Source organism: Zootoca vivipara, chromosome 5 (assembly GCF_965207765.1).
Source record: "Zootoca vivipara chromosome 5, rZooViv2.hap1.1, whole genome shotgun sequence".
NCBI classification, from domain to species: Eukaryota; Metazoa; Chordata; class Lepidosauria; order Squamata; family Lacertidae; genus Zootoca; species Zootoca vivipara.
In genome coordinates, this window is record NC_142588.1 from 47,896,319 (window position 1) to 47,924,140 (window position 27,822).

At 40.7% G+C, this 27,822-nt stretch overlaps 1 protein-coding gene across 5 annotated transcripts; it reads right to left on the reverse strand.

The window, feature by feature from the left end:
* Positions 1–27,798, reverse strand: PLEKHS1 (pleckstrin homology domain containing S1). Of its 5 annotated transcripts, XM_088670566.1 has the most exons (17): positions 27,659–27,798; positions 26,834–26,956; positions 24,873–24,924; positions 22,859–22,904; positions 21,789–21,865; positions 21,555–21,661; positions 19,618–19,752; positions 15,299–15,353; positions 14,357–14,458; positions 13,656–13,772; positions 12,871–12,954; positions 11,299–11,399; positions 9,066–9,266; positions 8,262–8,363; positions 5,026–5,161; positions 3,163–3,242; positions 1–2,403 (listed from the first exon to the last, which is right to left on the reverse strand). In XM_088670566.1, exons 4-16 carry the CDS (start codon positions 22,884–22,886, stop codon positions 3,174–3,176), a joined length of 1,314 nt encoding a protein of 437 aa, XP_088526692.1. In that variant the 5' UTR covers positions 22,887–22,904; positions 24,873–24,924; positions 26,834–26,956; positions 27,659–27,798; the 3' UTR covers positions 1–2,403; positions 3,163–3,173. The 5 variants fall into 5 exon arrangements, 4 of the variants coding, with proteins under 4 accessions (XP_088526692.1, XP_088526691.1, XP_034988801.3 ...); XM_088670565.1 differs by lacking the exon at positions 24,873–24,924; XM_035132910.3 differs by lacking the exons at positions 24,873–24,924; positions 27,659–27,798 and having other exon boundaries at positions 26,834–27,056.
* Between the last annotated feature and the right edge of the window lie 24 nt (positions 27,799–27,822).

Consider the following 27,822-nt stretch of genomic DNA (forward strand, 5'->3'; position numbering starts at 1 on the left):
TTGATCAAAGCCTTTCCCCTCTCATGCTGCCATGTGGATGGAAGCACTTTATTTAATTTCCACAAATCTTCTTTGATCCTCCATATCCCACCTTTTCGCCAGACTGGGACTCAAGGCCATTTACAAAAACTGAAATAAGTAAAGGTAAAGGTAAATGTACCCCTGACACTGGACCCTGACCCCTAACATGGACGCTGGTACCAGAGCCTGCAATAAATGGACATAAATCTGACATCAGGAATCACAAGACAGAGAAACCAGTAGGAGAACACCCAGGACATTCTATACAAGATCTCAAAGTAGCTGTCTTATTACAGAAAAATTTCCCGCCGGAGCGGTACCTATTTATCTACTTGCACTTTGACGTGATTTCGAACTGCTAGGTGGGCAGGAGTTGGAACCGAACAATGGGAGCTCACCCCGTCGCAGGGATTCAAACCGCCGACCTTCTGATCGGCAAGCCCTAGGCTCAGTGGTTTAGACCACAGTGCCACCCGCGTCTCTGAAATAATATGGATTAAAAAACCTGAAATAACATGGATAAAATACAAAAACCTAAAAATATACAAAAGGTAATGATTTAAAAAACTATAATAGAATGAAAACAATGTAAAAAACAAATATATTAATATACATATAGTAAAAACAGTAAAACACAGAATTATTTAAAGCCCTTTTCTTAAAAACAGTCAGTTCCTGAAAGCCTATTGAAATAAAACAGTCTTCACCTGCTGGTGGAAGAACAGCAAGGAGAGACCCATTCTAGCCTTTCTAGGAAGGGAATTCCGAAGACTGGGAGCAGCCACTGAGACCGCATTCTCTCACATCTCCATCAACGTGCCTGCGAGGGTGGCAGAAGTTCTGAGAGATCTCAGAGTCCAGGCAGGTTTGTATGGGATAATATGTTCCTTTAAATAGCCCAGGCCTAAGCCAAATAAGATGTTATGGGTCATAGACAGCACTTGATGATATGTATGAATCAGATCTTGTGGTTCAAAGGAAACTTTAGTTAGTTAAACAAGCCAATTTATAAATTGTGGTTTGAAGCTGGCTTGCTTTGAAACTGACTAGAGTTTGTTTGAAACCATGTTAACTGGTTCATAGGATGTGTGGAAAGTGAAATTAAATGTGAGCAAAGTCCTTTTCCTGGCCAGAATGGGGGAATCGCACAACCAGAGATTTTGTTTGGGCTTCCTTTAGCTTGTGCATGTAGTGTTAAAACCATGGTTTAGCATTGCACATGAATTAGCACAATATGTTTTTGGATATTAATGATCTCTACAAGAATATAAACCTCTGCTTAAGGAAAAGGTGAAAGTGATGTGCAAGCATGGATTTCCTAACTATGAGCATAACTAACTCAATAAATCAGAAAGCATTTGCCCCATAAATTGGCAAAAAATAATAATTAACAAAACATTTACCGTAAGACTGTTATTTACATCATAAATAGGTATTTTAAAAAGCTAAGGTTTCCCACCGGCTCCAAGTCAAGCTAACCTCCAGGATGGTGTTTGACTTGGCTTTAAAGTATGTTTTGCTTTCGTTTTGAAAGACAGCTGCCAGAATTCTGGTGGCACAAAAGTGGAGAACAGATGCTGTACCATCAAGAGAATAATGGCATCTTAAAATATTAGAATATATAGAATTAGCCAGCATGACAACTAGATTAAGAAATAAAGAGTCTAAAAGAAGACTGGACATTATATATAGATTATGTGGAAAAAATATTACAACATGAAAATAATCGTAACAGACTGATAAAAAACACTCAGCAGTAGATGGTACAACATGTGAGAATGTAAGAAAATAACCTAGTAGAATAAGAAAACACAGTTAAAATGATAGCAAATAGGAAACCATGGAAAGAGTGGAAGGGGAGTAAAAGTTAAGATATATAAGAGTTAAATAAGATGGAGGAATAAGTTATGTTACTATTATTATTCACTTACATATGTCTTATATTTATGCTATTCCTTTCTTATTATCTTATGTTGGACTGTAATGCAGTATGTGTTGATGATATGATATAATAGAAAAACAAAGAAAAATGAAATGAAAAAAGAAAGACAAATATCTGATACCACAGTGGGAAGATACAGATGAAGGATGGCAGCATCTTTGTTCTTGGAGCAGCGCACAGACTCTGAAACGGTTTTAAATACATGTATGGATATTCACAGCAGTGAAATACCATTTCTTCTGAATACCACTGTGTTTCAAAATTTGCAGGGGAATAGTCCTGTCCCGGTCTGGTGTAGTTCACTGAGTGCTACAAAAGGAGAGACCACCACCATGCTACTTTTTTATGACACAAAGTTTTGGTGTCTTCACAGTGTTTTTTTTGAGGGGGGGGCACTGTTTTCAAGTCTTCTTGACCTAAGATCTTGGCCAATGAAGATTCTGCAACAAGTAACAAATAAAAATATTTTTTATTACATGTGGATCCTGCCTTTTCACAAAGAAGCTCCTAGGAATTGAACTTCTTGATCTTGATATACAAAACGTCTGGATTGGATTTCGGAATCTGCTGATTCCAGAACCACTATTCTGAGAATGGCTGCTTGACCTGGCTGCCCATGCATAAAGTTATCTGATATCCTGTGTATAGGCTGTAGGCCCTTGTATATGTTGTATGCCCAACCCATGCTACTGTGCCCAGTTTGAGCTGGATTTTGGCATGTATCCCTACCCATCATAGACTATATTTATTTACCCACCATTCAAATGTTTCATTTTGAATAACATTTCCAATAGAACATATAGCAATACTTTTTTAAATTGCCACCAGCTGCTGGTGGTTCAGTTGGTAAAGTATGAATGCACATCTCCCATTGCAAAAGTTCTCTCTGCACTATCATTATGAGGCAAATGTGGGCTGGGAACTCTATAGATTTGCTTCATAGCGTATATTCCAATTTAGGGGATGGGGATCCTGTGTTTTCGCTCTAGTGCTGATAATGGACATGATAGACAAGTCTAAATCATGCTAGTTCTGGAATAAGTAACATCTAGTTCTAGAAGGAAATGGGATAACAAGCCAGTGAAATCAGAATACTTGGATTAAAACTCTCTTAATCATGGTAAACTAAACCTGCTTACTACAACTGAGTTGTTGATGACGTTTGCATAGAAGAGTAGGCAGGTTCATCATACACTTACATTTTTCTCCATTAGGAACATTTGCATCCTTGAGCATGTAAAATTTTTGAATCTGGAAGCCTACATACAGTCAGTTTCACCTTTGAAAAAAGAAAAAGAAAAGAACAGATAAGCACTTAGCATGCTACTACCGTATTTATAGTTTACAAGCCTGCATCATTGTGTTAATATAACAGTGATTAGCAACTTTGTATAGACAATTCATAACCTTACCTTTCCCCTATATACCTTTGCAGGTTTAAAATTATCTAATCTTAGTGATGAATTGTGGTACCACACAGCTTTGTGAAGTTGAGTGTTCACAGAATCCTGATGCAGGGCATGAGAAATCCAAGGTTTTACAATGAGTGGTTCTCAACAAATAGTTTTGACAGCCAGACACAGAGAAGCGCGTAGAGCCTGCAATTGCCAGCACCAATACAATATGGAAGATCTCTGGGTAAAATAAACTTTGAGGTAGTGTGGTATAGTGGTTAGGGAGGTGGACTAATCCCTGGGATACCAAATACATATAAGAGTGTGTGTGTGTGTGTGTGTGTGTGTGTGTGTGTGTTAGGCAAAATGGCTATCTAGGAGTAGGTGATTGGTTAAGAATTGCACAATCTAGCTACTTCATAATACGTAAAGCAATGTATGGCAAACAGGGAGAGATTATAGAGTAACATTTACCAAGAGGTTATTTACCACAGTATGAATCCACAGTGTTAAGCCAATTGTTTTTGAGCCAATATAGCCACCTAACCCATGATCACCTATGATCACCTAACCTGAACCACATTAAATGATTACTAGTGATGCAGTATCTCTTTAATCCTTACACGTACCATGGAAATGGTCACAGGTCAATGGAAATGAGAAGTCTGGAATTGCCTTAAAACTAACAGGAGTCTCAACAGGAGATGAATACAAATCCCAGTGCCTCTCCATTTCCCTTTTCAACACATAACTAGTCTTCCTTGTCCCCAAGATCAGTTTGAAGAAGAATTTTCACCCAGTTGTAGTTTTTCATTAGCCCCCCCTCCCCTAAATTCTCAGACCCTGTCTTCAGTTTTCCATCACTTCCACTTACCTTTCTGTTCTACACTACACTTCTGCTTCTTCCACTGCTTTCTCCAGCTTTCCACATACTAGACCATTTCCCCTTCTGTCTTCTCTGCCTCCTTGGCCCCTTATCGTTCAGTTGCTCACATTTCATTTTGCTTGTCTGCTCAGCCCTTCTTCATTGTGTACATTTTTCTTCCCAACAACAGAACAGCCCATGCTGTCCCCTGGGCACTCTGAAAGATTCTTGCTCTAGCCCAAATGAAACTTCCCGCACATCTTGTATTTTTTGCTAGCACTGCGTTTAACCCATTGTCCCTCTAAGCAGGTATCCCAGTTCATGAATACTCTATGAAACCTCTTGTTGTTGGGGGGCAGGTGGGTGTGCGCCTATTTTTATTAACAGCTTTTAATGAAACTTGATGTGATTAAGATGCTTGAGTTTTATTACACTGCAGGAGTTGGCTCCTATGTTACACTGTCTTCCATTATGTTCCAGAGCAAAATCATTAAAAACATAGTCCTTGGATAAGGTCCATGCTCAAATTAAAGTGGGTGGCTGAGGGTAGGAAATCTACTACCACTTTTTACCCTGGTGTGAAACTGCTGGCTGCACACAATAGACCAACATATGGGTAGCCACATGGGAGATTGTATGCAGCAGCAGCAGCAGCAGCAGCAGCAGCAACAACAACAACAACAACAACAACAAGTTAGCCATGCTTTTGTCTGAACAAATGTGCCTGGATAAGCCCCACGGCTAATTGCCACAAACTAATTCACTGCTTGGTGGTCCTAACTAGTTAAATTGTTGGCTCTTACCTCCTTTCTTGTGGATCTAGTTATGAACAAAGACATTTCATCTATGCTCTTTGCATGCAGGTCATTCACAGCCACTATATAATCCCCTTGATGAAATATGCATCCCAAGCGATGCAGGTCTTTCCACTGGGAGACACTGTAGTGAATTGGAGAAGGGGGAAGGGGGGGAAAGCATTGACTGATGAGGATTCTTGTTCGCTTTGGTGATGGCTTCTGATCTGGCAGTCTGGCATTCAAAAACACTGGAGAGTCAGGATGAAATTGATAGCTAAGCAGACAATCCAATCAAGCAGTAGACATCAGTTAAAGCTTTCAAGCAGGGAGGTGAAATAGAAATACGTTATCAGAGTTTAGGGTGATCTAGGGGTACTCGTCTATAGTCTATTAAAGGTAAAGGGTCCCTAAACGTTAAGTCCAGTCGTGGACATCTCTGGGGTTGTGGCTATTATGGAGTCACAAATCTCATAGAGGAAGCTTAGAAACCAGAAAGAATTCTTAATTCTGATCCTGTTATGAACATGAAAGGTAACAGCTTTTGGTGATCAACTTGGTTTTCTTTAAAAAAAAAATTTTTTTAAAGTATTATGTCAGCCTAAACCAATGATCCATATTGAATGAAGGTACAAAATGATTTTGACCCTGTGGTTTTGAGTTCTATTCTACATTACTACTTTTGAATTCATTCTTTGAGTGGGGAGAAAGTTCTCTAAATTGCTCTTTGGCAGTTAAGGCTGGTGAAAGTTGGAAGATACATCTTTAAATTAAAATGAATAATATCAAGTATTAAAGCCTCTGGCTTTGTACGCATATCAAGTCCAGCGGAAATTCCAGTAGACAATCTGGGGGTATTCTGTTTATCTCAGCCCAGAGACCTAACATAATTGGCTTATTAGGCTGGTTGAGCAATTTTATTATGGCATTCCAGTACACAGCCCTAGCCCTAGAAGTTTAAACTCATATAGAATTATGGATTCAGGAAGAATTCCCTGGATTATCCAGTCACATGCCAAAACACACTATCTACTTGAACACACACACATGTTCACGCACACACGCATTATATGCACTAAATAGGAGATTCTACCATCTCTGTAAATAGCTTACTGCATTGCTGAATTGGTCTGATAGGTCATTTTAAGGAAAATTTCATTTTCTGTCACTTCATTCCATTACTCTTTGCTTTATACTTGATAAATGTAGCCAGCAATTGTTCTCCCCCTTCTTTCCAGCACTTTTAAAATATTGGATTTTTTAAAAAAGAAGCCTTCTTTCTACTAATCTGAATATGCCCATCAGCTTTCCGTGACAGGGGGACTTCCTCTCTGAAACTTATTGGGAAGAATTCCCTCCCATCACTGACAAGGCCTGAGAAAGTGACTTTCTTGTGCGCAGTGTGCAGCAGGCATGTGAAGTACATCAAAGGAGAGCAGAGAGAGTCAGACTTGCAACTGAGGACTAGAGAGTACACAAGGGAAGGCACAGCAGGAGTTGAGCTCTAGGCACCTCTAATCTAGGTCCATTTCGCCCTCCCTCCCTTTCCTCAGTCACTGATACTTATATTCTAGGAAGCACACTAACTTCCCTACTGCCTCTGCAAAATATGTGAGATAATGGAAATTCTCTACTTTCTTAACCTCCTCTTGGGAATGTTGTAGGATATCCATGAAAATGGGAGTGGAAATTGCCAATGTTCGCTTATTTGTCCTGTCCCATGTGCAGGACAGAAATCTCTCTGGTGAATATGATCAGTGTTCATTGATGTTGTACCTTATAGACTGCAAACAGAATGTAACTGATGACTCCCCCGCACTACATTTGCATTGTGTTTTCTTTGCACTGAAATATATGGATGCAAAAGCATAATGCCACCGGAGTGTTTGTCATATGGAATAAACTGTGGTAGAGAAAGTGTGACATCTTGTGGTCCACAAAGGCTGTGGAGCAGTTTTATGTGCTTGTAGGTTTCTTTGTGTTTCAACTCCCTCACGAACTCATTAGCATGGGAATGCCCAACTGAAGCATATACTATACTGAGAAATGTGGGGATTAAAACTTCTGTTCTGTGTTACATAAATACTAAGTTGGTGATTTGCAAATTAAAACCTAAACTGCCAAGCACCAGTTCTCAGTGTTTTAACAAATTCATTTCTGGTCTCTGGCAGGAAAGCAAAACTAGCATCCCCTAACCGACTTATATAGCCAGCTCCCCTGAACACTGCAAAATGACAGGTCACCATATGAAGTAAGTATAAAAACAATATAAGTATGTTGTTCACCTGCCAGTCAGAGTGAACAGATGTTGCTTTTGAAAAAAAAAATATCCCACTTTTCTTTCTTGGCAAACCCGAAGAGGGTAATGATCAAGAACAAGAAAAGATAGATGTTAAATAACTTATTTAAAAATGCAAAATAAAGTTCACACCCCAAAATAGACTGATCGAAAGGTTAACTCAAAAGGTTAAATATAAAGATAGATTTTAGATGGATTACAAGGCAGGGCTCTGGTAATCTTCTTTGGGACAATCATTTCACACTTATATCACTTGTATCACTACTATTGAGAAAGACTAGCATGAGCTACAACAGCAAGAGCTACAACAGATTTCACACAGAACAGGCTAACAAGAATAAAGAAGTGTGAATGAGTGCATGTGTACATGTGCATCTATGCATATGGATACAAGTTGCGGAGGATCAATAGCAGCAGTGCTGTTGTACTCAGGTCCTGCCTGCAGGCTTCCCACAGCTGTAAGAATAGGATGCTGGACTACTCAATGGGTCTTATGCCTGATCCAGCAGGGCTTTTCTTAGGCCTCATCCACACTTACCTTTGCTCCAGTTGTCTAGGCACGGGTTTAGACTTTCCAGGTCCAGGCGTTGTTGGTTTTTTTTTGTCCCAATGCTCTCTCTGGGGAAAACCCGCATTTTACCGCCCAGTGGGAGTAAACAGCAATAGGGTTTTCCAGATTGCTGTTTGCTCCGATTCAGCAGTAAAACATGGGTTTTCCCAGGGAAAGCCCTGGGAGAGGAGAAAGCTCAGACCTGTGCCTAGAAAGCTTGGAGCATGTATGGGTGAGCCTTAATTTGGGTCAATTGATTAACATTAACTTGAGCTGTCTCTTATGAAATTGATCAGTAGTGATGAGGTGACATTGCTGGAACTGACCCAAAAAACCCTGACTGCATGCTTTTTAAGAGCTGAATGTACAAACCAGCATGAAAATAAGAGGCCTTACCATATACGTCCAGCGGCTTTGACAAGTGTCAGGCAGTTGGTGAAATCACTCCGGGGAAGGAGAATATCCACCTCTTCCAATTTGCAGTCATCTCTGACTTTACTGAAAAGAGGAAGGGCGTGTTGTGAAATCCAAAATGTGTGGCTAATAAACCAGAAAGATACCACTGCAAGTTGTTACTTGTAATGAGAGCCACTGCCAGTCAGTATTGAGCTAGAAACAGTCTAAAAACCTGTATGTTCCATGATAACCCACACAACCAATCTTACAACATTCTAGATCAGACTTCTTTCTCTTCTTATATAAAATAGTGAGCTTCTAAAAACACTTACCGGTATATCCTGCCCTTTCAAAACTCATTGTGATGTAAGTGTGCGTTAGAATACAGCTGTAAAGCAGTGTGTAAGAAAGGGCTCATTTCTTAACAGAATCAAATTATTGTCGAAGCAAGAATCATAGTGATTCATTTCCCCTGCACCTTTGCAAACTATGTGGAACAATGGAACAAAGTCCAATATACACTTGGATGAATTCAAAAGGCTCACATGGTGGGGAGATAAAGGTTAAGTATTCTTTTCTGGTTCACATAATGGAGCAAAGAACTAACTTCAAAGCCTTGACATTGACGAATGGACTGATCGTATCACTTGGAAATCGGGACAATGGAAAACCGATTGAAATACAGTAGAAATGCATTTTCTTTTGCTCTCAGGGAGTTTGTGAGAAATATGGACATAATTAGTAATATACTGAAAATGTAAAGTATGCACATGTATCCACAGGAAACACTGAGAATATCCACACCTGAGAATAATGGACAACTGAACCACAGACAGAACTGATAGTTTTGGTGTTTTTTCTGGTTTCCAGGTCCTTGGTAGTGGTGTTGGTTTCAACGGCTTGTCCTCTATCACCTGCAGATTCATGCTATCTTCCTGGCCTTCGGGAAGGGTCATCAATTCATTGTTTGTAGGTTCAATTTTTACCTCCGCTACTCCTGAAACTCTAATGAGTAAATTATATTACTTTTAAAAGGAAATGCATCAACCATGTCTATAAAAACAACATCATTTTTTTTAAAAGAAGCTTTAGCCTGGGCAGCTGACTGAAGCTGCAAAATCAGTATATGAACTGAGGGGTCGAGGAAAGAGAAGCAGAATTGTAGTGCCAGATCTGCCCTGACAGACCTCCAGACTTTGGCCGTTTTTTTGTGCAGAAAACCAACACACATGCCCAGCCTTTTGGTTGGATCTAGGGGGGCAGAGAAACCCTAAATCTGCCATTCAAGAGTGGGTTAGGATGTGGTGATGGTGTCCTGGCTCCACTGCAATCTGCCAACAGGGGACCTTCACCACCACCACAAAGGCCCCCACTATACCTGGACAAAGAGACCTACTGTTGGCAGTATCTCCGCCAGTTTTAGCTAATGCAAAGCCCCCAAACTGAGAGTTTTGGTGTGTGGAGGCGACAAGGATGATGTGGAAAAGGGCCCTGGATCCTAAGCCACTCCAGCTACTGATGCTGGACTTGATTTGGGCCTCTCTGCTGCACTTTCCTGAAGCAGGTGTAGGGAAAAACTGCAGTTTCACAGCCGCCTCTGTTCCACGGCTAGCACAAGTGGGAGGGCTTGGGATGTGGCAGTATCTCTGCCACTCTATTCAGCCCCACTGAAGTCCCAATGATTGAAACAGACCTTTGTCATGAGAACTGTATTTTGCAAAAAACACACGGTAAAGATTGGACATGGGGAGTCACTGTGCACATGATACTACCAAGGTGTGGAGATTAGGACAGAGTCAGCAGGAATAAACCCAGTACTACCCCCACCAGCATATTGATGGTATACAGTCTGCACGGAGTTCCTGTGAGTCTGTCTTCCTTGTGGGGAAGGGAAATCTGACCTCAGCCACTGCCCAGAAAAAGCATACAATCCACAGGAACATTCAGCTTGTTCCAATTTCAGGGACATAGTTATTGTTTGAGTTCTGCTAATCTAGATGGAACAAGCAGACTCAGGTTACACTGGTCCACAGCCCTCAACCAGGACAGGACTTGCCACGACAACCCCAAATCAATGCAATGGACTTTAAAACAGTACTATAGCATGCTTTTGGGTTTCTTAGAGGATCCTGGGAATGCTCCATGAAAAATGGTACAATTACTGTCTAACAGTTCGGGTGCTAAACCAAGTCTGAAACGGAAAGCCAGACTGTAGTGTTACCTCCCCACAAAAATAACACTTGGAACAAAACCTTAACAATTATTTGAATCCTCGCTGAATTTGAATGGCAACAGAATCCATACAATGAATTCAGGCTACTGGTTCAACAACAACAACAACAAAAATCTGTGTGGTGGTTTACTCACTGGCATTGAGCTGTGAGTGTATCCAGCCAATGTCTTGGAGGATTTTAATATATTTTGTGTTTATCTAGCTTCTGTACTATGGCCTTTTCCAGGGTTTCAAGGCACCAGAAGTCTTGGCAATCTTTGAGCAGCTACAGTAACATGCCAAAAGCTGATTCAGGGGGAATTACGTGATTGCTGTTGGCATGTACGTTACTGCCTTGCCAGGGCTGATGGGCTGGGAAATTGGCACAGAATGGCTAAGACAAAGTAGCTTCTACAGGATCAGCTGCTTCTGAGAAGAGGAAGGAAGGAAGGAATCTATGCAAGATTATAAGAGGGATCAATTTGCACCAGCAGTTACTGGAAATACTGTAATACTATCTTTCTGGCTATGTTAATTTAACACCTAAAGATAGACATCACTTTGTTGTGAGAAAGAAGCAGACTGCCACAGTAGACTAAAATGTTCTCCCCCAGGTGCAATAATGATGAACCAATGATGGTCTAGCACAGAGATGGGGAACCTCTGTGCTAGACCATCACTCCAATCACCCCAGACCAATGACCATGCTGTGCTGGAGTTGATGGGATTTGGAGTTCTAGTCTAGCAAAAGCTTTGCAAAAGAAATCCATGAACAATTGCTTCAGATAAATTTAGGAGCAAAATGCACCATGCTTGAGTACTCACATGCATCCCATGGACATGTATTCTTCGGGTTCATCAACCTTTTCCTTATCTGGGTTAGTAGTCTCTTCTGTGGTGCTGAATTTATCCTGTGTATCACTCAGCTATGAAAGTAAAAAGCATATGCAAAGCATATTAACAAATGCAAATTAAATAAAAACTCAACTCTGTTAAAAGCGGTGTTCTCAGTACTGTTCTTGAACCCACTAATACATTTGTTTCAGTCTGTCTGGATGAAACTGATATGTCGCTAAAGCAAAATAAGATAACTCTTACTGCTTCATGAAATACTTGGTTTCAGCAAACTGCAACCATTTAATTTCTGAAGAAATTCTGAGTACTGAAACAACTGCAAATCTCAGAGTGGGAAGAGGGTTGATTTAGAGGCAGAAGACACTAACCAGTCATGAAACATTTGGACAGGGCTGTCCTTTCCATTTGGCTTAGTGGTGCGGTGCGCCATGGTGCCTCCCCACGCTGCTCATGTTTGAGGCGGCAAGTGAGGCACTGCTGCTGAAGCAGCCTAGCTCTGCCGCTGCCCTTCCTCCGTCGCACTTGCAGGGGGTGGTCGACTGTTTCCTCTGCTGTGCGCTGTTCCCGCCACGCCCCCTCACAACAGCAGGCTTGCAGGAGGGGGCGCGGCGGGAGCAGTGCCTGAAAGGGTTCCTTTCGGTGCACTGTTCCCAACACGTCCCCTCGCAACAGCAGGCTTGCTAGGAGCCGTTGGAACGGCAGCTAGCAAGCCCACCCAGGCGAGGGGGGACGGCGGGAGCAGCGCCCGAAAGGGCTCCTTTCAATGCACTGTTCCCGCCAACCCCCCTCGCAACGGCAGGCTTGCTAGCCGCCGTTCCAATGGCTCCTAGCATGCGGGGGGGGGGGCTGGAGGGATTTTGCACCATGGTGCTGGATACCCTTAAGACGGCCCTGCATCTGGAGGCTTTGGGTAAATCTCTACCACAGGTGAGAGCCATTGCTGTAAATTTCCAAAATTCCCAGGTGTAGAATCACAGAATTGTGGAGTTGGCAGGGACCTAAGGGTCCTCTAGTTCAGGCATAGGCAACCTTGGCTCTCCAGATGTTTTGGAACTACAATTCTCATGATCCCTGACCACTGGCCCTGTTAGCTAGGGATCATGGGAGTTGTAGTTCCAAAACATCTGGAGAGCCAAGGTTGCCTATGGCTGCTCTAGTTCAAACATCATGAAATGTAAATTCCTGTAAACCAGGAAACCTAGACAGATGGACGGGGGTAATAATAATAATAATAATAATAATAATAATAATAATAATAATACCCAGCAGCTCCAGCTCTAGTAACAAATTGTTTCAGATGCAAGGGCTGGGAAAGACCTCTGCATAAGACCCTTGGAAATTGCTGTTAGTCGGAATTTATAATACTGGGCTCTGTGGACTAATGTTCTGACTCAGTATGACGCAAGCTTTATACAGTGCTACAAGACTAAAGTGGCATGGAACAAATATGCACACAAGATAAAGGATTATTCACATTAAAAAGAGATATAAGCATTAATTCATCATTATTTAGAACAGAGCAAATAATGATATCTATTTTACCACAGCTAGAATACTTTTTGGACAAGCATAGTATTCCTCCATTTCGGATTTTTCCTCTGACTGTTGACGATTTGTCAGGTGTTGCTGAAATAAAAGTACAGACATGTTTACAGTGTCATTCTTTGCTCATCATGCTCTAAGAAAAGGTCAAAATGGATAATATGCAAACACTTGCTCTTTTTGCCAAATGAAACCAGCAATGAGTAAGACCTGCTGCCCCACAAGAAAATCAGAAGTGAAACACTTATGAGGAATGTAATCAGGTTGAGATGTGCCATAACAACATGGAGAGCAGCTGGTATGAATGTATTCAAACCCGCTGACCTATGATAGATTTGTTTCTATTATATTTTGTATGTTTTTTGCTTTCTGTATTTTATCCGTGTGTTTTTTTTTTTTAAAAAATTGTGCAATCCACCTTGAGTCCTGGTCTGGGGAAAACATGAGCTATAAATAAATAAATAAATATAATAATTATAATTATAATCATATTATCGTGCCCATGGACATAAGTTTCTAGGCACATTTCTGCAATGGAAGCATTATGGGCAAGTGTGTGGAAGCCAGGCATAAGGTGAGGCAAGTGGGTGTGAAAAGGAAGGATCAGAAAATGAAGAAATACTTAGTAGCAAATAATCACTAGCAAAACCCTTATTTTATTTTATTTTTGAAAACAACTGAGCAATGGTTCATGCAACTTTCTCCACTACACAATGCATGGGAGTGATGCAGTAGTTGCTTCAAATTATCCATACAGTTCTTCCAGTCCCACTTTCAACACTCACTATCTGCAGTACTGTCAGTGACTCATAAACAGGGGCTTCTTGGGAGGCTTCTTGGGAGGACTCTTGAGTAATAGGCTCTGAAGAGGGCCTCTTCTTGGAGATAGATGTTCCTATATCCTGAAGTGCAATGAATCAAATCAGAACAAAAGAAAGAGTAGCTTTATTTCAGGGTGATTCATTTAAACTAGAAATTAGCCCTGTTCTTTCTGCTGATAAAACGCATTTAAGCAAAATCAGGTACTTGAGTTGTGGTTCTACTTTAAAATTGTTATGGGTGTGGAAAATAAAAGGAATAGCATTTTTATTTAATTTTTAGCACTCGTCTAGACAAGCTATTTATTGCACATTCATCCTGATTTTCTTTCACAAAGCTTATGCAGTAATTAGGCTATATCTAGTCTTTAATGTGCATTTATTCTGATTTGTTTGTGGGCAAGTAATATGACGACGAGTACCTATCCTAGATTCATCCTGAGTTATTTGAATGGTGTTTCCATTCATTCATCCCTCAATTTTCAATGCATTTTCCAATTACTGCAAAAAAGCTGTTTCTTTTTTAAGATGGATTTGTGGCACCAGGGGAACAGAGCACTTTAATTGTGCAAACCTAAGTTTCCTGGTATGCCCTTGAAATTCTTCCCATGAAATAGTAACAGCCTGGAGGCACCCTTCATATGAAAAGGACAGTATATAGCAACCACCTCATATTCATTGCCAGGACACAGTTCCTTCTTGATGATGTCAGCAGCTAGTTCATCAAGACAAGCTGGTGAAGATTTTGACCGACCTCTCATTTCTGGTTTCTGGGTCAAGAAATGAAGCAACAGAGTAATTTCACATAGTTAAAACCTTTGTAATAAAAGTTTGTCTCTTCCCTGCCCACCACGATGTGAATAAAGACCACCCCACTACCTATGGAAACATCTCCCCCTCAAGGCTCCTAGCTGAAGCTGAGGTAGTGAAGAATAGAACCGTAGAGTTGGACTGCTATGCAGGAATATGCAGCTGTCTCATACAGGGATCAAACCTGCAACCTTGTTCTTTATCAGCACCACACTCTAACCAACTGAGCTATCTAGGCTAGCGATAACCCTTCCATCTTTGTATGCACTTGCTTCCCAATAAGCGCTTGTTCCCATGCCTGAAAAATTGCCTATGTAGCTGCATGCTATTGATCCCGAATGCAGCAAGTTCAGTTCCAAAACTAGACGAAAGTATGCAAGAAAAAATGAATATATTGGTGAAAATAACAAATGATTATGCATTGTATTAAGGGAAATTGGTTGAAAAAATGTAAATGTGTACAATTCTCAAAACTGCATATAAAATGTGCTTATTAGGAGAAATTTATACTAAAATGCTGGTAAATTTTCATGAGGATTTTAAAAAATGTGCCAATTGCTGCAAAACATGGAGAACTGAATTTAAGACTGGAAAAGTTAGAAACTTGAGAGAACTGAAACTGACCCGACTCTAGTTGTAAGTTACAGTTTAGAAAAGAAAACTGAGCACTAGTAGAACAAATGATGAAGACAGTTATTATTATTATTATTATTATTATTATTATTATTATTATTATTATTATCATTTTAAAATGTCAATCGCTTATGTTTGATAATTAAAACAGCATTGCAACCACTGACCTTTGTTTCTCTGCTGGTTGAAAACAGGAAGGTGGCCCAGTCCTCAACGTCCTTGCTAGAGAGTGAAATTACATTTTAAGGAGACAGATAGAGAAAATAATAATAATAGGAATGAGATTGTATGCCTCTGAAAAATGTGTAAAGTTTTTTTCAGCCCAAGGGCTGCATTGCCTCATGGGAAAACATCAAGGATGGGAAGCATAGGCCAGTAATGGTTGTGACCAGAGGCAAAAGTGGCAACAAATCAGACTTTTAACTTTGTCAGGTAGGCTACATCCCACCTATGCAAAAGTCAGAGGTCTTTACACCCTACCCTCTACATCTCTTCAGCCAGGCAGGCAAGACAGTTCAAGGACAGGAAAAACTAGGATGAGGAAGGTATGAAGCAGGGCTAGTGAAGAAGCATGGCTTGGGGAGACTTCCGGGACAAGGATATGGAGGCCTCAAGGGCCATATTTGAGCCTTGGGCTTAAGGTTCCATAATCCCTGGCATGAAGCAATATTGCTAGGTGGTATTCAAGTAAATTTTACTCAGAGTTGAATACCACCCTGGGTATATTCAGAAAACAACTAAAGCGTTCTTGGACTCCAGCAGTATGGTCAATAGTCAGAAGTGGTGGGGGTTGTGGTTTGGCAAGATATGGAGGGTCAAAGTTAATGATTTCAATATTCTCACCATATAGCCAGGCATGTGTTTATTCCATGGCTGTACAAAATTTCAAATCTTAAAAGAATCTCAACTTTCATTCTTCATGTTGTTGTTGTTTAGTCGTTTAGTCGTGTCCAACTCTTTGTGACCCCATGGACCAGAGCATGCCAGGCATTCCAGTCTTCTCATTCTCCATAGTCACCCAATTAAAAAATATCTTAGACTAATCCTAGCTCAATTACCTAGGAGTAAACCCCACTGAGTTTAATAGGACTTACTTCTGAGTAGGCATGGTTAGGACTGCAACTAAGTAAATTAATCTATCAAATCTGCATAAATTTATGAGTCAAAGCAATAGCACTGAAGCTAAACCCTGGTTTATTTTAAATATACATAGATCCCGCTATCCAAACACTTGCTATACAAAATATCACTTATCCAAAAAGAGAAATTAGTACAATATGTGTAAGAGTGGGGGTGCTCTCCGCAAGAAATGGTGCTGATTACTCTGAGCAATACATATTTCAGTCTATTTACATATGTACAGAAGCAGTAGACATCATTCAGCCATCCGTACTGTCGGACTCAGATCAAGGAAGTAACTTTTGGCGGCTTTTTCTCCAACATAAAAGCTTTGGAAGCCCTAATCTCCGCCTCTGCGTTCTACATTTCAACTCCCGCCTCTCCTTGGTGACGGGACCTGCGTAGCCTCCCCCTCTGTTCCCGAGCTGGTGGAGCAGCGTTGGGGCTCCGGCTCAGCATGAGCAAGCCCTCTCACTCCGTGGCTGCTTTGCCACCCCTCCCCTTCTCCTTCTGCTATTTCCTATCCTTCTCCTCTCAGCTGTTTCTGCCCAGCCTCCTCCTCCCTCTCTCCCCTCAAGGTATTGCTGGGCAGTGCCGTGACAGTATGCAAACCTCATTATACACACAAAGCTGGACCTGAGTGTTAGATCCACAAAGCTGGACCTGAGTGTAGTACTGTACACAAATAAGCAGCCTTAAAGAAGCCTTACTTTTTGTGTTTTGCTGGTCCACGGCAGCCGTTTCACCAGAAACCATGATGGGAGGAAGTGAGGAGGAAGGGGGAGAGATCAGACAAATAAGAGCATTCCCCCCACCCCTTATTTGCCTTTGCAAGGTTTCAGAGGGCTTTCCCAGGTATTTTGGACATTTTGCCATATTCTGTGGTCGGGAACACATTAGAAATTTCCCCAAAGAGATCAATGGAAATGGTCAACTTGTTATGCAAATGTTTGCTTATGAAACGAATTCCTGCAAATGCATTGTGTTTAGATAGTGGGACCTGCATGCACAGTGATACCTTGGGTTAAGTACTTAATGGGTTCTGGGGTGCCATTCACACCCGAAAAGCACTTAATCTGAGAGCTGATAGCGCGCGTGCATGAACCGTGCAGATCGCTTCTGCACATATTGCTTCTGCACATGCGTGTGCTGCGGAACCCGGAAGTAAACACGTCTGGGTCCATAGAACTGAAATTACTCAAAGTGAAGTGTACTTAACCCGAGGTATGACTGTAATGTACATCCACAGCTTTTATATTCACTACTTTGATATCTGCTTTATTTGGGCACCTTTTAGCTGAACAAAAGCATTTTTAATCAGTGTTTTAACCCAGACATAAAGGCATATCCATGAATTGGCCTGAGCATACTATGTGAATGGGAGCAGGGTGACTGCACACATTGAAAAGGATTATATCTTCTAGCCAAGACAATTATGGTTTGCTTAGCAGCCTTGGCATTTCATACTAAGGCTGCAGGCTTCCTACACTGTCAAGATGGTGTTGTTGACTTGGGTTCCAAGCTCATATGGAAGGCACACTGGAATGCAAGTGCAGAGATAGCCAGACCAGTCTCTTGCAGGGTGGCATTTCAATACACCCACTGGGGATCACATAGGTTCTGCCCCACCTTTATTGCACGGACAGGCGGAGTCCCCCAAACCCCCGGGCGACCCCCTGAACATAATAAAGATGCAAGACAACGTGCTATGGGATTCAAATTGGCCACAACTTTATTCAGATTCAGATGTAAGGAGACCTTGGCTCAGGCATTGGGCGTTATCCTTCCCAGTCCCCAACCGGGGATCTGGGAGGCTTCAGGGGTATCTACCTGTAGATGGAGGTTGGGGCTGGCTCTGTGTATGGGGGTTGGGGCTGGCTCTGGAGAACATATGTTCAAGCAGAGAGAGCCCGCCCCCTGTTCGCCGCCGCTGGAAGGGGGAAGCGATGATGCCTATTGGTATGGTCAACGCTTTCCCCAATACCCCAATCTTGTTGCCACAAGGGGGTGAGGTCTCCGCCTCACGCCCCTCCCTCTAGGAAAAGAATTCCGCCCAAGGCCTGAAACCGCCATCCGAGGCCACACCAACTGGTGCTTGGAGGTAAGATTCAAATTCTTTTGTGTGAGCTAGAAAGTCCCTCCCCTTACCTTGCCATCCCCCTGGCAACACCTCCCCAGGCAGGATTGGACTCTAGACTGGGTAGGCGGAGACCCCTGGCATCCTACCCGGGAAGGTGGTGCCAGCCCCAAACTACCAGGGAGTCGCCCTATGGGATCAGGGGGCTGCGCGCAACCACGCAAAGGTCGCCCCACGTTTGATGTGTGGAGCGGTCATTGTGAGGATGAGATTCACCTGTCTGATGGTGGCTGTGATATCTAGATATATAAAGAACAATGTTTCTACCAACTACCACCCTTTCCATTAGTTGTTGTTAATGTGTGGATGTAGGCTATAGAGGGAAATGAGGGGGAGATGGGGCTCGTCAACCTGGGAAGGTAGCCCATCTAGGAGAAGGAAAACTCTGATTCTAAACCTCTGCAGCCTTGCAGCTATACTCATTCTTGGGAAGGCCTTCAGGAGTAAACCCTGAGGAAAATTCTGTACCCACTGCCTTGCAGGAGTGGCTAGAATCTTTCAAAGTAGCCATTAAGGAAATTGGCACTCCATTCTAAGTTACCGAAAACAAACAAAGGGTATTTGTTTTCTTTGAGGTCAGACTGGTTTTGTTTCAGTGCCAATGTCTCTGCTGGTTATTGAATGTGCAGAATAAGGGGAGGAGAGTATAAGGTAAAAAGGTACCTAACAGGATTTGTATTATCTCTTTTCAAGCAGCACTGATTTCTCTCACAAGTTCTAGGTATGCTGGCTCTGGGAAAATCCCTGCAGCAAGTGTAATGCCAAAAGAGATTATCCTGTGGCTGATTCTTCTCAAAAAAAAAAAAAAAAAATCCCTCATAGTTTACCTTGTAGCACAGCTCTTCTTCTACTTCCGGAACAGCCAATAAAGCAAGGGTTTTTCAGAAGGGAAACACACACTTTATAATAAGTGGCTTAACTGGGCAAGAAAGGAATCACAGTAGGGAAGCCATTCTTGGTTTATTAAGCTATGGTGGCTTCTTAAATTTCTTTCGCCTCCACTCATCTCGCTGTTCAAATGTATTTCACGAGCTTTGTAAACTTTGTAAGGGGAATCCTTTTTTAAATATATATATATGATGGCTTGTGTGATAATTTTTTTTGAGGATGTGCTGTGACCAATTCGAGGATCCTGTACCGTTTTTTTTTTAAAAAAAAATTAATTCATTGCCTTCATACCAGCAGGTATGAAAGCTATACATACATATCTGTAAAGAATGGTGAACATACCTGTCTGATCCAATAAGATAGAAAACCCTATTCTCTGTTCTGATGGTCATCACTTCTGCAGGCTTGCATTTAAACATCTTCTTCACAACAGTCATTTTCTCAGGGTCACCTATGCCAATCTCTATTTCTGAAGTCCTGTTAGGCAAATATATGAAAGATGTACACAGTCTGTGTGGGTCATTGTGTTAAAAGATGTCATAGGAAATGATCTAGCATTGTAAAATATGTTCTTGCGCGTGATGAGACTGTTTTTACTGCATGTCATTTCTAAACAAGTGTTTTGGTCTTACATAATCCAGAATGGGAAAAGCAAGTGTGAAAGAAGAACTTGTCTGTCCCAGATTCTTACCCCAATCCATAGATCCAAAACCTCAGAGACATGAAACATAACTAAACTTTGATATGTCTGTATATTGTAGCACCATTATGAACCGTGGTTGATTCTTGAGATCCTTTCAAGCACTGTACAGGTTTTTACAATCATGTAAATTTTAATAGATTAAATAAACTGCAAACTTGTGCATGTCATAAAAAGCATGTAATGTGTAGTATAGTGTGGTATAGTGGTTGGAGTGTTGGACTAGGAGCTGAGAGACCAGGGTTCAAACACATGTTCAGCCATGAAACTCACTGGGTGACCTTGGGTAAATTACGCCACATGGCATCCTAATGCATTGTGGTACATTCCTTTTCCAATATAGCACACTCACAAAGCTTGCTTATTTTAACTATTTATATAAAAGGGAATCACATGAGGTTTTAAATGGGTAGACGAGTGTGATATAATGATATTTAAAACAATATTAAGCCTGTCTCCAGCAATGGCCCCTTTGGGACAGAGAAGACTGGATTATTGCAATGTACTTTATATGGGGCTGTCTTTGAAGATACCTTGGAAACTTCCATTTGTCCAAAATGTGGCAGCCAGATTATTCATTCATTCAATCATTCCTCAAAATTTATATAACGCTGAATTGTCAAAAACCTCAAAGCAGGAATCAGTTTAGATTAATTTCACAGAAAAGGAAAACAATTTTGGATAAACAATAAAGCACAGATTATTTAACTGTAATAGTTGGGTTGAAACTGCGAAGAGATAGACAGAAGTCAAGAAAATCATAAGGGACTCAAACCAGTATGAAGGACTTTGTGTACAGAATATTCAAGTATGTATTGGTTTGAACTGCCTAAAAAATGTTTAAGAAAAGTATTTTTGTTTTTTCTAGTTTTTGTCGTTTTGCTTTGGTTTTTCCCCTCTTTCCTTTTCCTTTTTCAATGTTGTTCTGTTTATCTTAGATCTTTAAATACCTTTACCGTGTATTTTGTAACACCTATTTTTATCTTAGAATATGTCGTTGAAGATCAAATTACTCTTTTTATTCTTTCTGTGCGAATTTTGAAAATGTAATAGTGTTTTTTTTCAATTAAAAACAACAACAACAACAACCTCAATGCGGTTTACAAAAGATAAAACAAGGAAAATCAAGGAAGAAACCACAACCACGCTTTAAAAACACACAAAACTTAAAACAATAAAAACAGATTAGAATCACCTCAGAGCATCTGGAGAGATGACTGGCTGGGGTTCCATTTAGAACTCCTAGAACCCTAAACAGCTGCACTGGTTCTCACACATTAAAAGCGCATTACTGTGAAGGGCTTGCAGGACCACATGGGTTAGCCACTCTGCATGCATACATCAGGAACTGTGTGTGGCCCCTTTTCAGAGTTGAATACATGGCTGGCAAGGGGGCAAGTCTTGCCCACTGCCTCGCAGTGCTTTCAACTTGTGAGGCAGTTCAACTTCATATTGTATTCCGCCATGCATTTGGAAAGAACCTGGAGAGTAGAACTTTTTTTGAGGGGGCCAGCAAGCATCAATTCAGGCAGCCAGGGACTGTTAAAAGAGGCTCTCTGAGACATGACCAGATACTTACTCATTGATTTCAATATAACCCTTTAAGTGGGCACCTTTAAGATACCTCAAGACATACTCATTCTTGCCAGACTTGGAAAGGATAAAGTGTCTCCTTTTCCAGGAGTTCTGTTGGAAGAAAGGTAAAAGACAAGGAATTAGAAATACAACAACACATTATGACTACAATTATTATTGCTATTTGCTCATCATTATTATAGCAGCAGCCCCATGGCTGTTATGGTGTCAACAGTACCTGGTTGGAGAAAAGATGAGGAGGTGGGGATTTGATGAAGAAACCATGCTTGTAGACATCTCCATAACTACAATTTCCTGATAAAGAGATAACAGTAAGAAACATTCCATATTACCTCCATAGGAAAAGAACCCTGAAGAGTGGGTTTCTTAGCCAAAGACCCATAATCAAGGAGGGAGAGAAATCCAATCAAAAATGACAAAAATCAATGATATTTATCTGTAAAATATGAAATGGTTTTTTTCCTACCATGATTGGTCAAGTTTGATTTATTTATTAAAGCGCTTATGTTTCTCCCACTCACATAAAATATCAAGGCAGTGTACGACAATTTAACAACTCCCAGAAGCTGGCATGAAAATCCAATTCAGAAATTGGGTTGAAATCAGAATATAGACTGGAAGATCTACCTGAATAAACACTGAATGCTTAAAGGGGAGGTGTTCCTTTGTTCCTATAACTCATAGCACATCTACTACTGGACCAACAGGCACAATCCAAAGTAAAATGGTTAAAACTATGTCAGGGAGCAGGACAGTCTGTATGGATGTTGCTGCTGGAAAACCCAAATCAAGTACTTGAAGAATGTCACCCAGTAGAAATGAAAGAGTGTGGGTGGAGCATCATGGTGAATCAGAAGCAGGGCTTCTTGATCTCAGGCCAACTCAGCCAAGCCTCATCCCTAGGACTCATGCAGCAACAATCCAATGCATGTGCAGAATGCATTTTCTGCAACACTGGGTGAAGGGAGTCCATCCCATATCTTTGGATCAGAGGGCAGGGCTTTCAGTGCAAATGTGTCAGTTCCAATGTGGCTCAAGACCTGAATATCGCTGCCCCAATATGCAAACTCTGCCATGTTTTGGAACAGGGACACGGCCAAGCCGCCAACCTAATAACAAGAGAATATACGGCAGGGCCACAAAATTGTGTGCTAATTTTGGTTGGAGTCACATACTGATTGCATCCATTAAAAAAAGAAACAGTGCATGTTGAGAAAAACATGAAAATTGCCAGGGGAACGGGTATGGCCTGCTGTCTGGATAAACTCATGAGACTCCATCTCATACCTATGCACATCCTTCGTGGAGCATCCATTTTGATTGCTAATTCAACCTAGTAAACAAACAAACAAACAAACAAACAAATAGTGAGGGTTAAAGACCACTTTAACTCATGTTTAATATGTACTGCCTCAGTGCACCATCACTATAATCTAGCTAGGACTTTGTATAAACCACACCTTGCCTATCCAGTAAGTACTTGCAGTTCCTGTTCAGATTAAATAAACAGAATATTATGAGGAACAGAAGTGCTTAATTTTCTTTTTTGTTCTTCTGCTATGTGGTATATAAACAGAAACTGTAACCAAGCAGCAGTTTATCAGATGTTAATGAATATTTGCTATTTGCCAGTACCCATTAAATAGGTCAACAAACTTCCTCCTAATGTCTCAACAAGTAAAATTGATGTGTAAAAATGATGCATGAGACACTGCACTACCTTTGTAACCCAAGAAAATCCTTAATAAAAATAATTTAATAGATGTAGATGGTGACTGTGTGCCAGAAAATAACTACAAAAAACCCCAATGTATACTTCTCCAAAAACGATGCAAAGAATATATAACATAAAGAACAGCAAAATAAAAAAATTCCTTCAGTAGCACCTTAAAGACCAACTAAGTTTATATTTTGGTATGAGCTTACGTGTGCATGCACACTTCTAAGCTCATACCAAAATATAAACTTAGTTGGTCTTTAAGGTGCTACTGAAGGAATTTTTTTTATTTTGCTTCGACTCAGACCAACACGGCTACCTACCTGTATAAAGAACAGCAATATTTTATTCCTGCAGTCCTTTCTTCCCACTTGCTCCAATGTTCTGAACAATAAAATACAATTAGCATTCCAAGAACTTACACAGCATAAAAAGGGCAACAAGAGACTGTAAATTAGATCAACAGTTGTTTTTGATCTAATCAAAAATGGATGGATGGGTGTACAATAAAACCTTCTTCAGATCAAGGGAACCTTCTTCAGATCAAGGGAAGTAATAGTCCTGCTCGATTTTGCCTTGACCAGACCCCACCTGGAATACCGTGTCTGTTTCTGAGTATCATAGTTTAAGGATATTGACAAGCTGGAATGTGTGCAGAGTCTGAGGTAGATATTATATATGATATGATATGATATGATAGCCATCTTCAAATATCTGAAGGGTTGCCACATGAAAGAAGGAAGAAGCTTGTTTCCTTCTGCTCTGCAGGGTAGGAATTGAATCAATGGGTTCAAGTTACAAGAAAGGAGATTCCACCAAACATTAGGAAGAACTTTCTGACAGTAAGAGATGTTCAACAGTGGAACAGATTACCTTGGAAGGAGATGGACTCTCCTTTATTGGAGGTTTTCAAACAGAGGATGGATGGCCACCTGCCATGTATGCTTTAGTTGAGATTCCTGCCTTGCAGGGGGTTGTGCCTTTGGGTTCCCTTGCAACTCTGCAATTCTTTGATTCCCACCAAAGAAACTTTGAGAATTTTAATTAAACAAATAAATACTTCCCAAAACGTTGGTAAAACCGATTCTGATTTAGAATACTGTATTTTGGTTTGGTAGAAATGAAGCAAGTGTGGGCTGAAGTATGAAGTAACATCAGAGGGGCAAGAGGCACGAGGTTGTATCTAAGTCACATATGAAATGGGTGTCTCTCTCCTTTATTGAGGAGCTCTATTGAGATGTTCACCTCAAATGCCTGAAGAGATCCATTTATTTCATGCGACTACTATACTCACCATTTGCTCCTAAAAAGTGGAGAAAGGTTTTATTAACAGTAACCACAACACAAAAGTGTATAAGAAAGGGACTCTGAACTTTCTCTGTTCCCCTCACCAGAGTTCATTGGTTCAGCCATTTACTTGGGAAGCAGCTTGGAATTGGAGCTAAGAAAAGAGTGGCAAGAGCAACCAGTGTAGGGCAGATACAATGATGTTGGCCCCATCTGAACAAACTACATGCACAGCTGAACTAACACAAGCCTGTAAATTAATTGATTTAAAAGGCGACCCTGAAATTGCAACCATACCCATGCAAGATGTGTTGTTCATTCAAATCCAGATGAGGACAAATCAACCTGCCTGAAAGGGAGATATTGCAAGGAACATATGCAATATGTAATTATTGATAAATTTTGGTTTTGTTGGTGCAAGGAAAAATAAATAGGTATAGAGGAAGGAGAATTCCCTGGATGCCAAGATCCAGGTTTGGGCAAGTACTCTTTGGTGAGAGAACCTCAGCAGAGGTTTAAAATCACAAAATATGCAGCAAAGTAAATAGAGGAAATGTAGACTGTTACGCCTTTAAAATATGCCCCAGTGACGCATGCACATACACACTTTGGCCTTTCTTTAGCCCAAAGGCTGGATCAAGAATTGCCCACATTCCGCGGGGTTGGGGTTTTTTTTGCCAGCAGGGAATTAGGTAACAGCTTAAAATTGGCTTGCTGTCTGCACCTATCAACCCAAACTTACACCATGACTACACACAGACATACAAAAATTACACTTAACACAGATACCCCCTTTCTTTTCCCCACACCCTATTCACATGTGAACTGCCCATGTGGAAAAATGAGCATGGAGGCAGCCATGAGGGCATTGCAGAGTGTGCTACTACGCCAATACAACCCCCAAGTCCATGATTCAATTCCCTCTTCCCCACGCTGCTCTTTGCCTCCTAGGGTAAACATACTGATAGTTATTTTTTAGAAGAAGAAAACACTATAGCTGAGCAATAAGCTTAAACCCGGCATTCCACTGCTCTGTCTTCTTTTCCCTATCTCCTCTTCTGCTCAGTTTGACAAAAACAATTCTGAAAACAGCAAATATATTCTGGAACAATTTTATTTGAGGACAGATCATTAGCCTTAGTAAGTTATTTTACTTTTTGGAAAGCAAGTTTGAGGGCATTCTCACTTCCATGCAAACTCACACTCTGCCTCTCACTTCCTGCTGTATTCGGAACAAACTTGAGTTGATTCAGGTGCTTTCTAAAGAACTTGGTCTCAGGAATGCTTCCCATAAGATTCAATCAATATGCATTCAATTTTACTTGCCATCAAGCTGAATGACTCCAAACATTGGTAATATATTGCTCTTTATGTTAATATCCTATTTCTACTATTGACTAATCACATTACCTCAGTTAATGTCCCATTTCTCCTATTGACCTATGCTTGCTGCTATTTACTTATATTACCCCTCAGTTGTATTCCAGTCAAATTGATCTAATGGATAGCATTTGGGGGTTTCATTTTATTTTTTAAAGACTCCCCTCTTTGAGTGTGATGAGCCCTTGCAATTCTGCATTCATAGAGAAGGCACAGAACAAATGATGGTTAATGCTACAATCCTATGAACACTAAGCTTGGTGAACTTAATAGGATTTATTTCTGAATAGTCTTGCAAAAGATTGCACTACATGTTGTTTGTGGCATCAATGACTTACCTGAATTAAAAGATCTCTAAACAAATATTTTTTTAAAGCTAAAGACAGTATAAAATTCTTCTATGTTACCACTTGGGTCTGAGCAAACAGGCATTTGGTCTTGGTAAACTCGTCAGAATTAAGAACAAACCAGTGCTACATACCACAATTAAAAATATATTAAAATCAAGGCAAGGAAATATAAATGTGAAGGAATGCCATGATATACAGAGAGACTTATGAACTTACAACAGAGAATGGTGACTGCAAAATGTCAATATATGATTAGAAGAGAGGGGTGGTCACTCTTTAAATCACAGCACATCTTCACCCACAAATTGGATTTAGTGGAAGAAAGAGCTTTTACATTCCACAACTCTTACCCTAGGAGGCTTTGTTTTCAGAATTTAAAATAGGAGTACAGTTCAGCCTTTTAAAAACAAAATCAAAACAAGCCACTTAAGAAAGGTGTGTGTATGTGTGAAACAGGAGGAGGTTGAAATTAGATGTTACTGCTAACTTTTAATCTAAACGAGCATGAACATCTGTAGGGGTACTTACAGGCACTTGGGTGTTTGCCAACTGAAGATCCACAATGTCCAATCACTACAAGTTATATTTCCCGAGCGCTCCGTTGCTCTTAGTTTAACGCTGAGCAAGTAGCAACTGCCTCCTTATACCAGTCTGCAAAACATAGGCTGTACTATGAGTCATAAGGAAATACCCAAGCTTTTTCCTCAGGACAAATGTACAACCTCCTGTCGAGCTGAAAGAAGTTTCAAATGGGGGAAAACCAGAAGTGGGTAGCATGCTAAGGTGACTTTGACAACACCTGAGAAAGAGAGAGAGCAATAAGCTTACATTTAACTCAAGTCACAAAACACATCCTGGAAAGAGAATCGTTTTGGTTATTTCTCCTTGCAAACAACATGTCCCCCGTCCCCCCACCAAATATTGTTTATATATATTACGGTCCCCTGTTTCATCAGAGAAATAGGGGGAAATACTGTAGTAAAATAATTGTGCTTTATTTTGAATGATCATGGCAACAAAAGGAATCAATGTGATATATATTCCCTGCCAAGCAGCATATTTAAAGATCAACACAGAGCCTGCAATTCTAGCCCCTCCCCCTTACCTGAAAATAACCCTATTAAATTCAATATGACTAACTTCTGAGTAGAAATGGTTTGGATAGCACTGTAATTTTTGAGACTTTCACACAAGCAGCAAAAAGTCACAACTTGCTTTAATCTGGGCATTCCAAAGGGATCAAGATTTAGGAATTTCCAACCAGTTTTTTTGGGAATGACCACCAGAATCTTAAATGTGTGCTAATCTTCTCCCATAAACCCACGCTGAAAGAGAAGAGGGAAGTTCTTTGACCTGCTCTGCAAATGTTCACTGGATAATCCAGTGAGGGTTTATCGACACTTCTTGTCCCACTGCTTTCCTCTGGAAAAAACTGCTCTTCAGTGCTCCATCAGAGCAAATGGCAATTTGGGTTTTCCCCTGAGAAGGAGCAGGGTAAGAGGGAAGCTGGTGCAGGT

Coding starts and splice junctions, on each gene's coding strand:
- PLEKHS1 (XM_088670565.1), bottom strand. CDS start 22,886: ATGGATGCTCCACGAAGGATGTGCATAG. Junction 19,753..21,554: donor GGTTATATTGAAATCAATGA/GTAAGTATCTGG, acceptor TTTGCCTAACAG/GACTTCAGAAATAGAGATTG. Junction 8,364..9,065: donor CAGTTGTCCATTATTCTCAG/GTGTGGATATTC, acceptor TCCTCTTTTCAG/TAAAGTCAGAGATGACTGCA.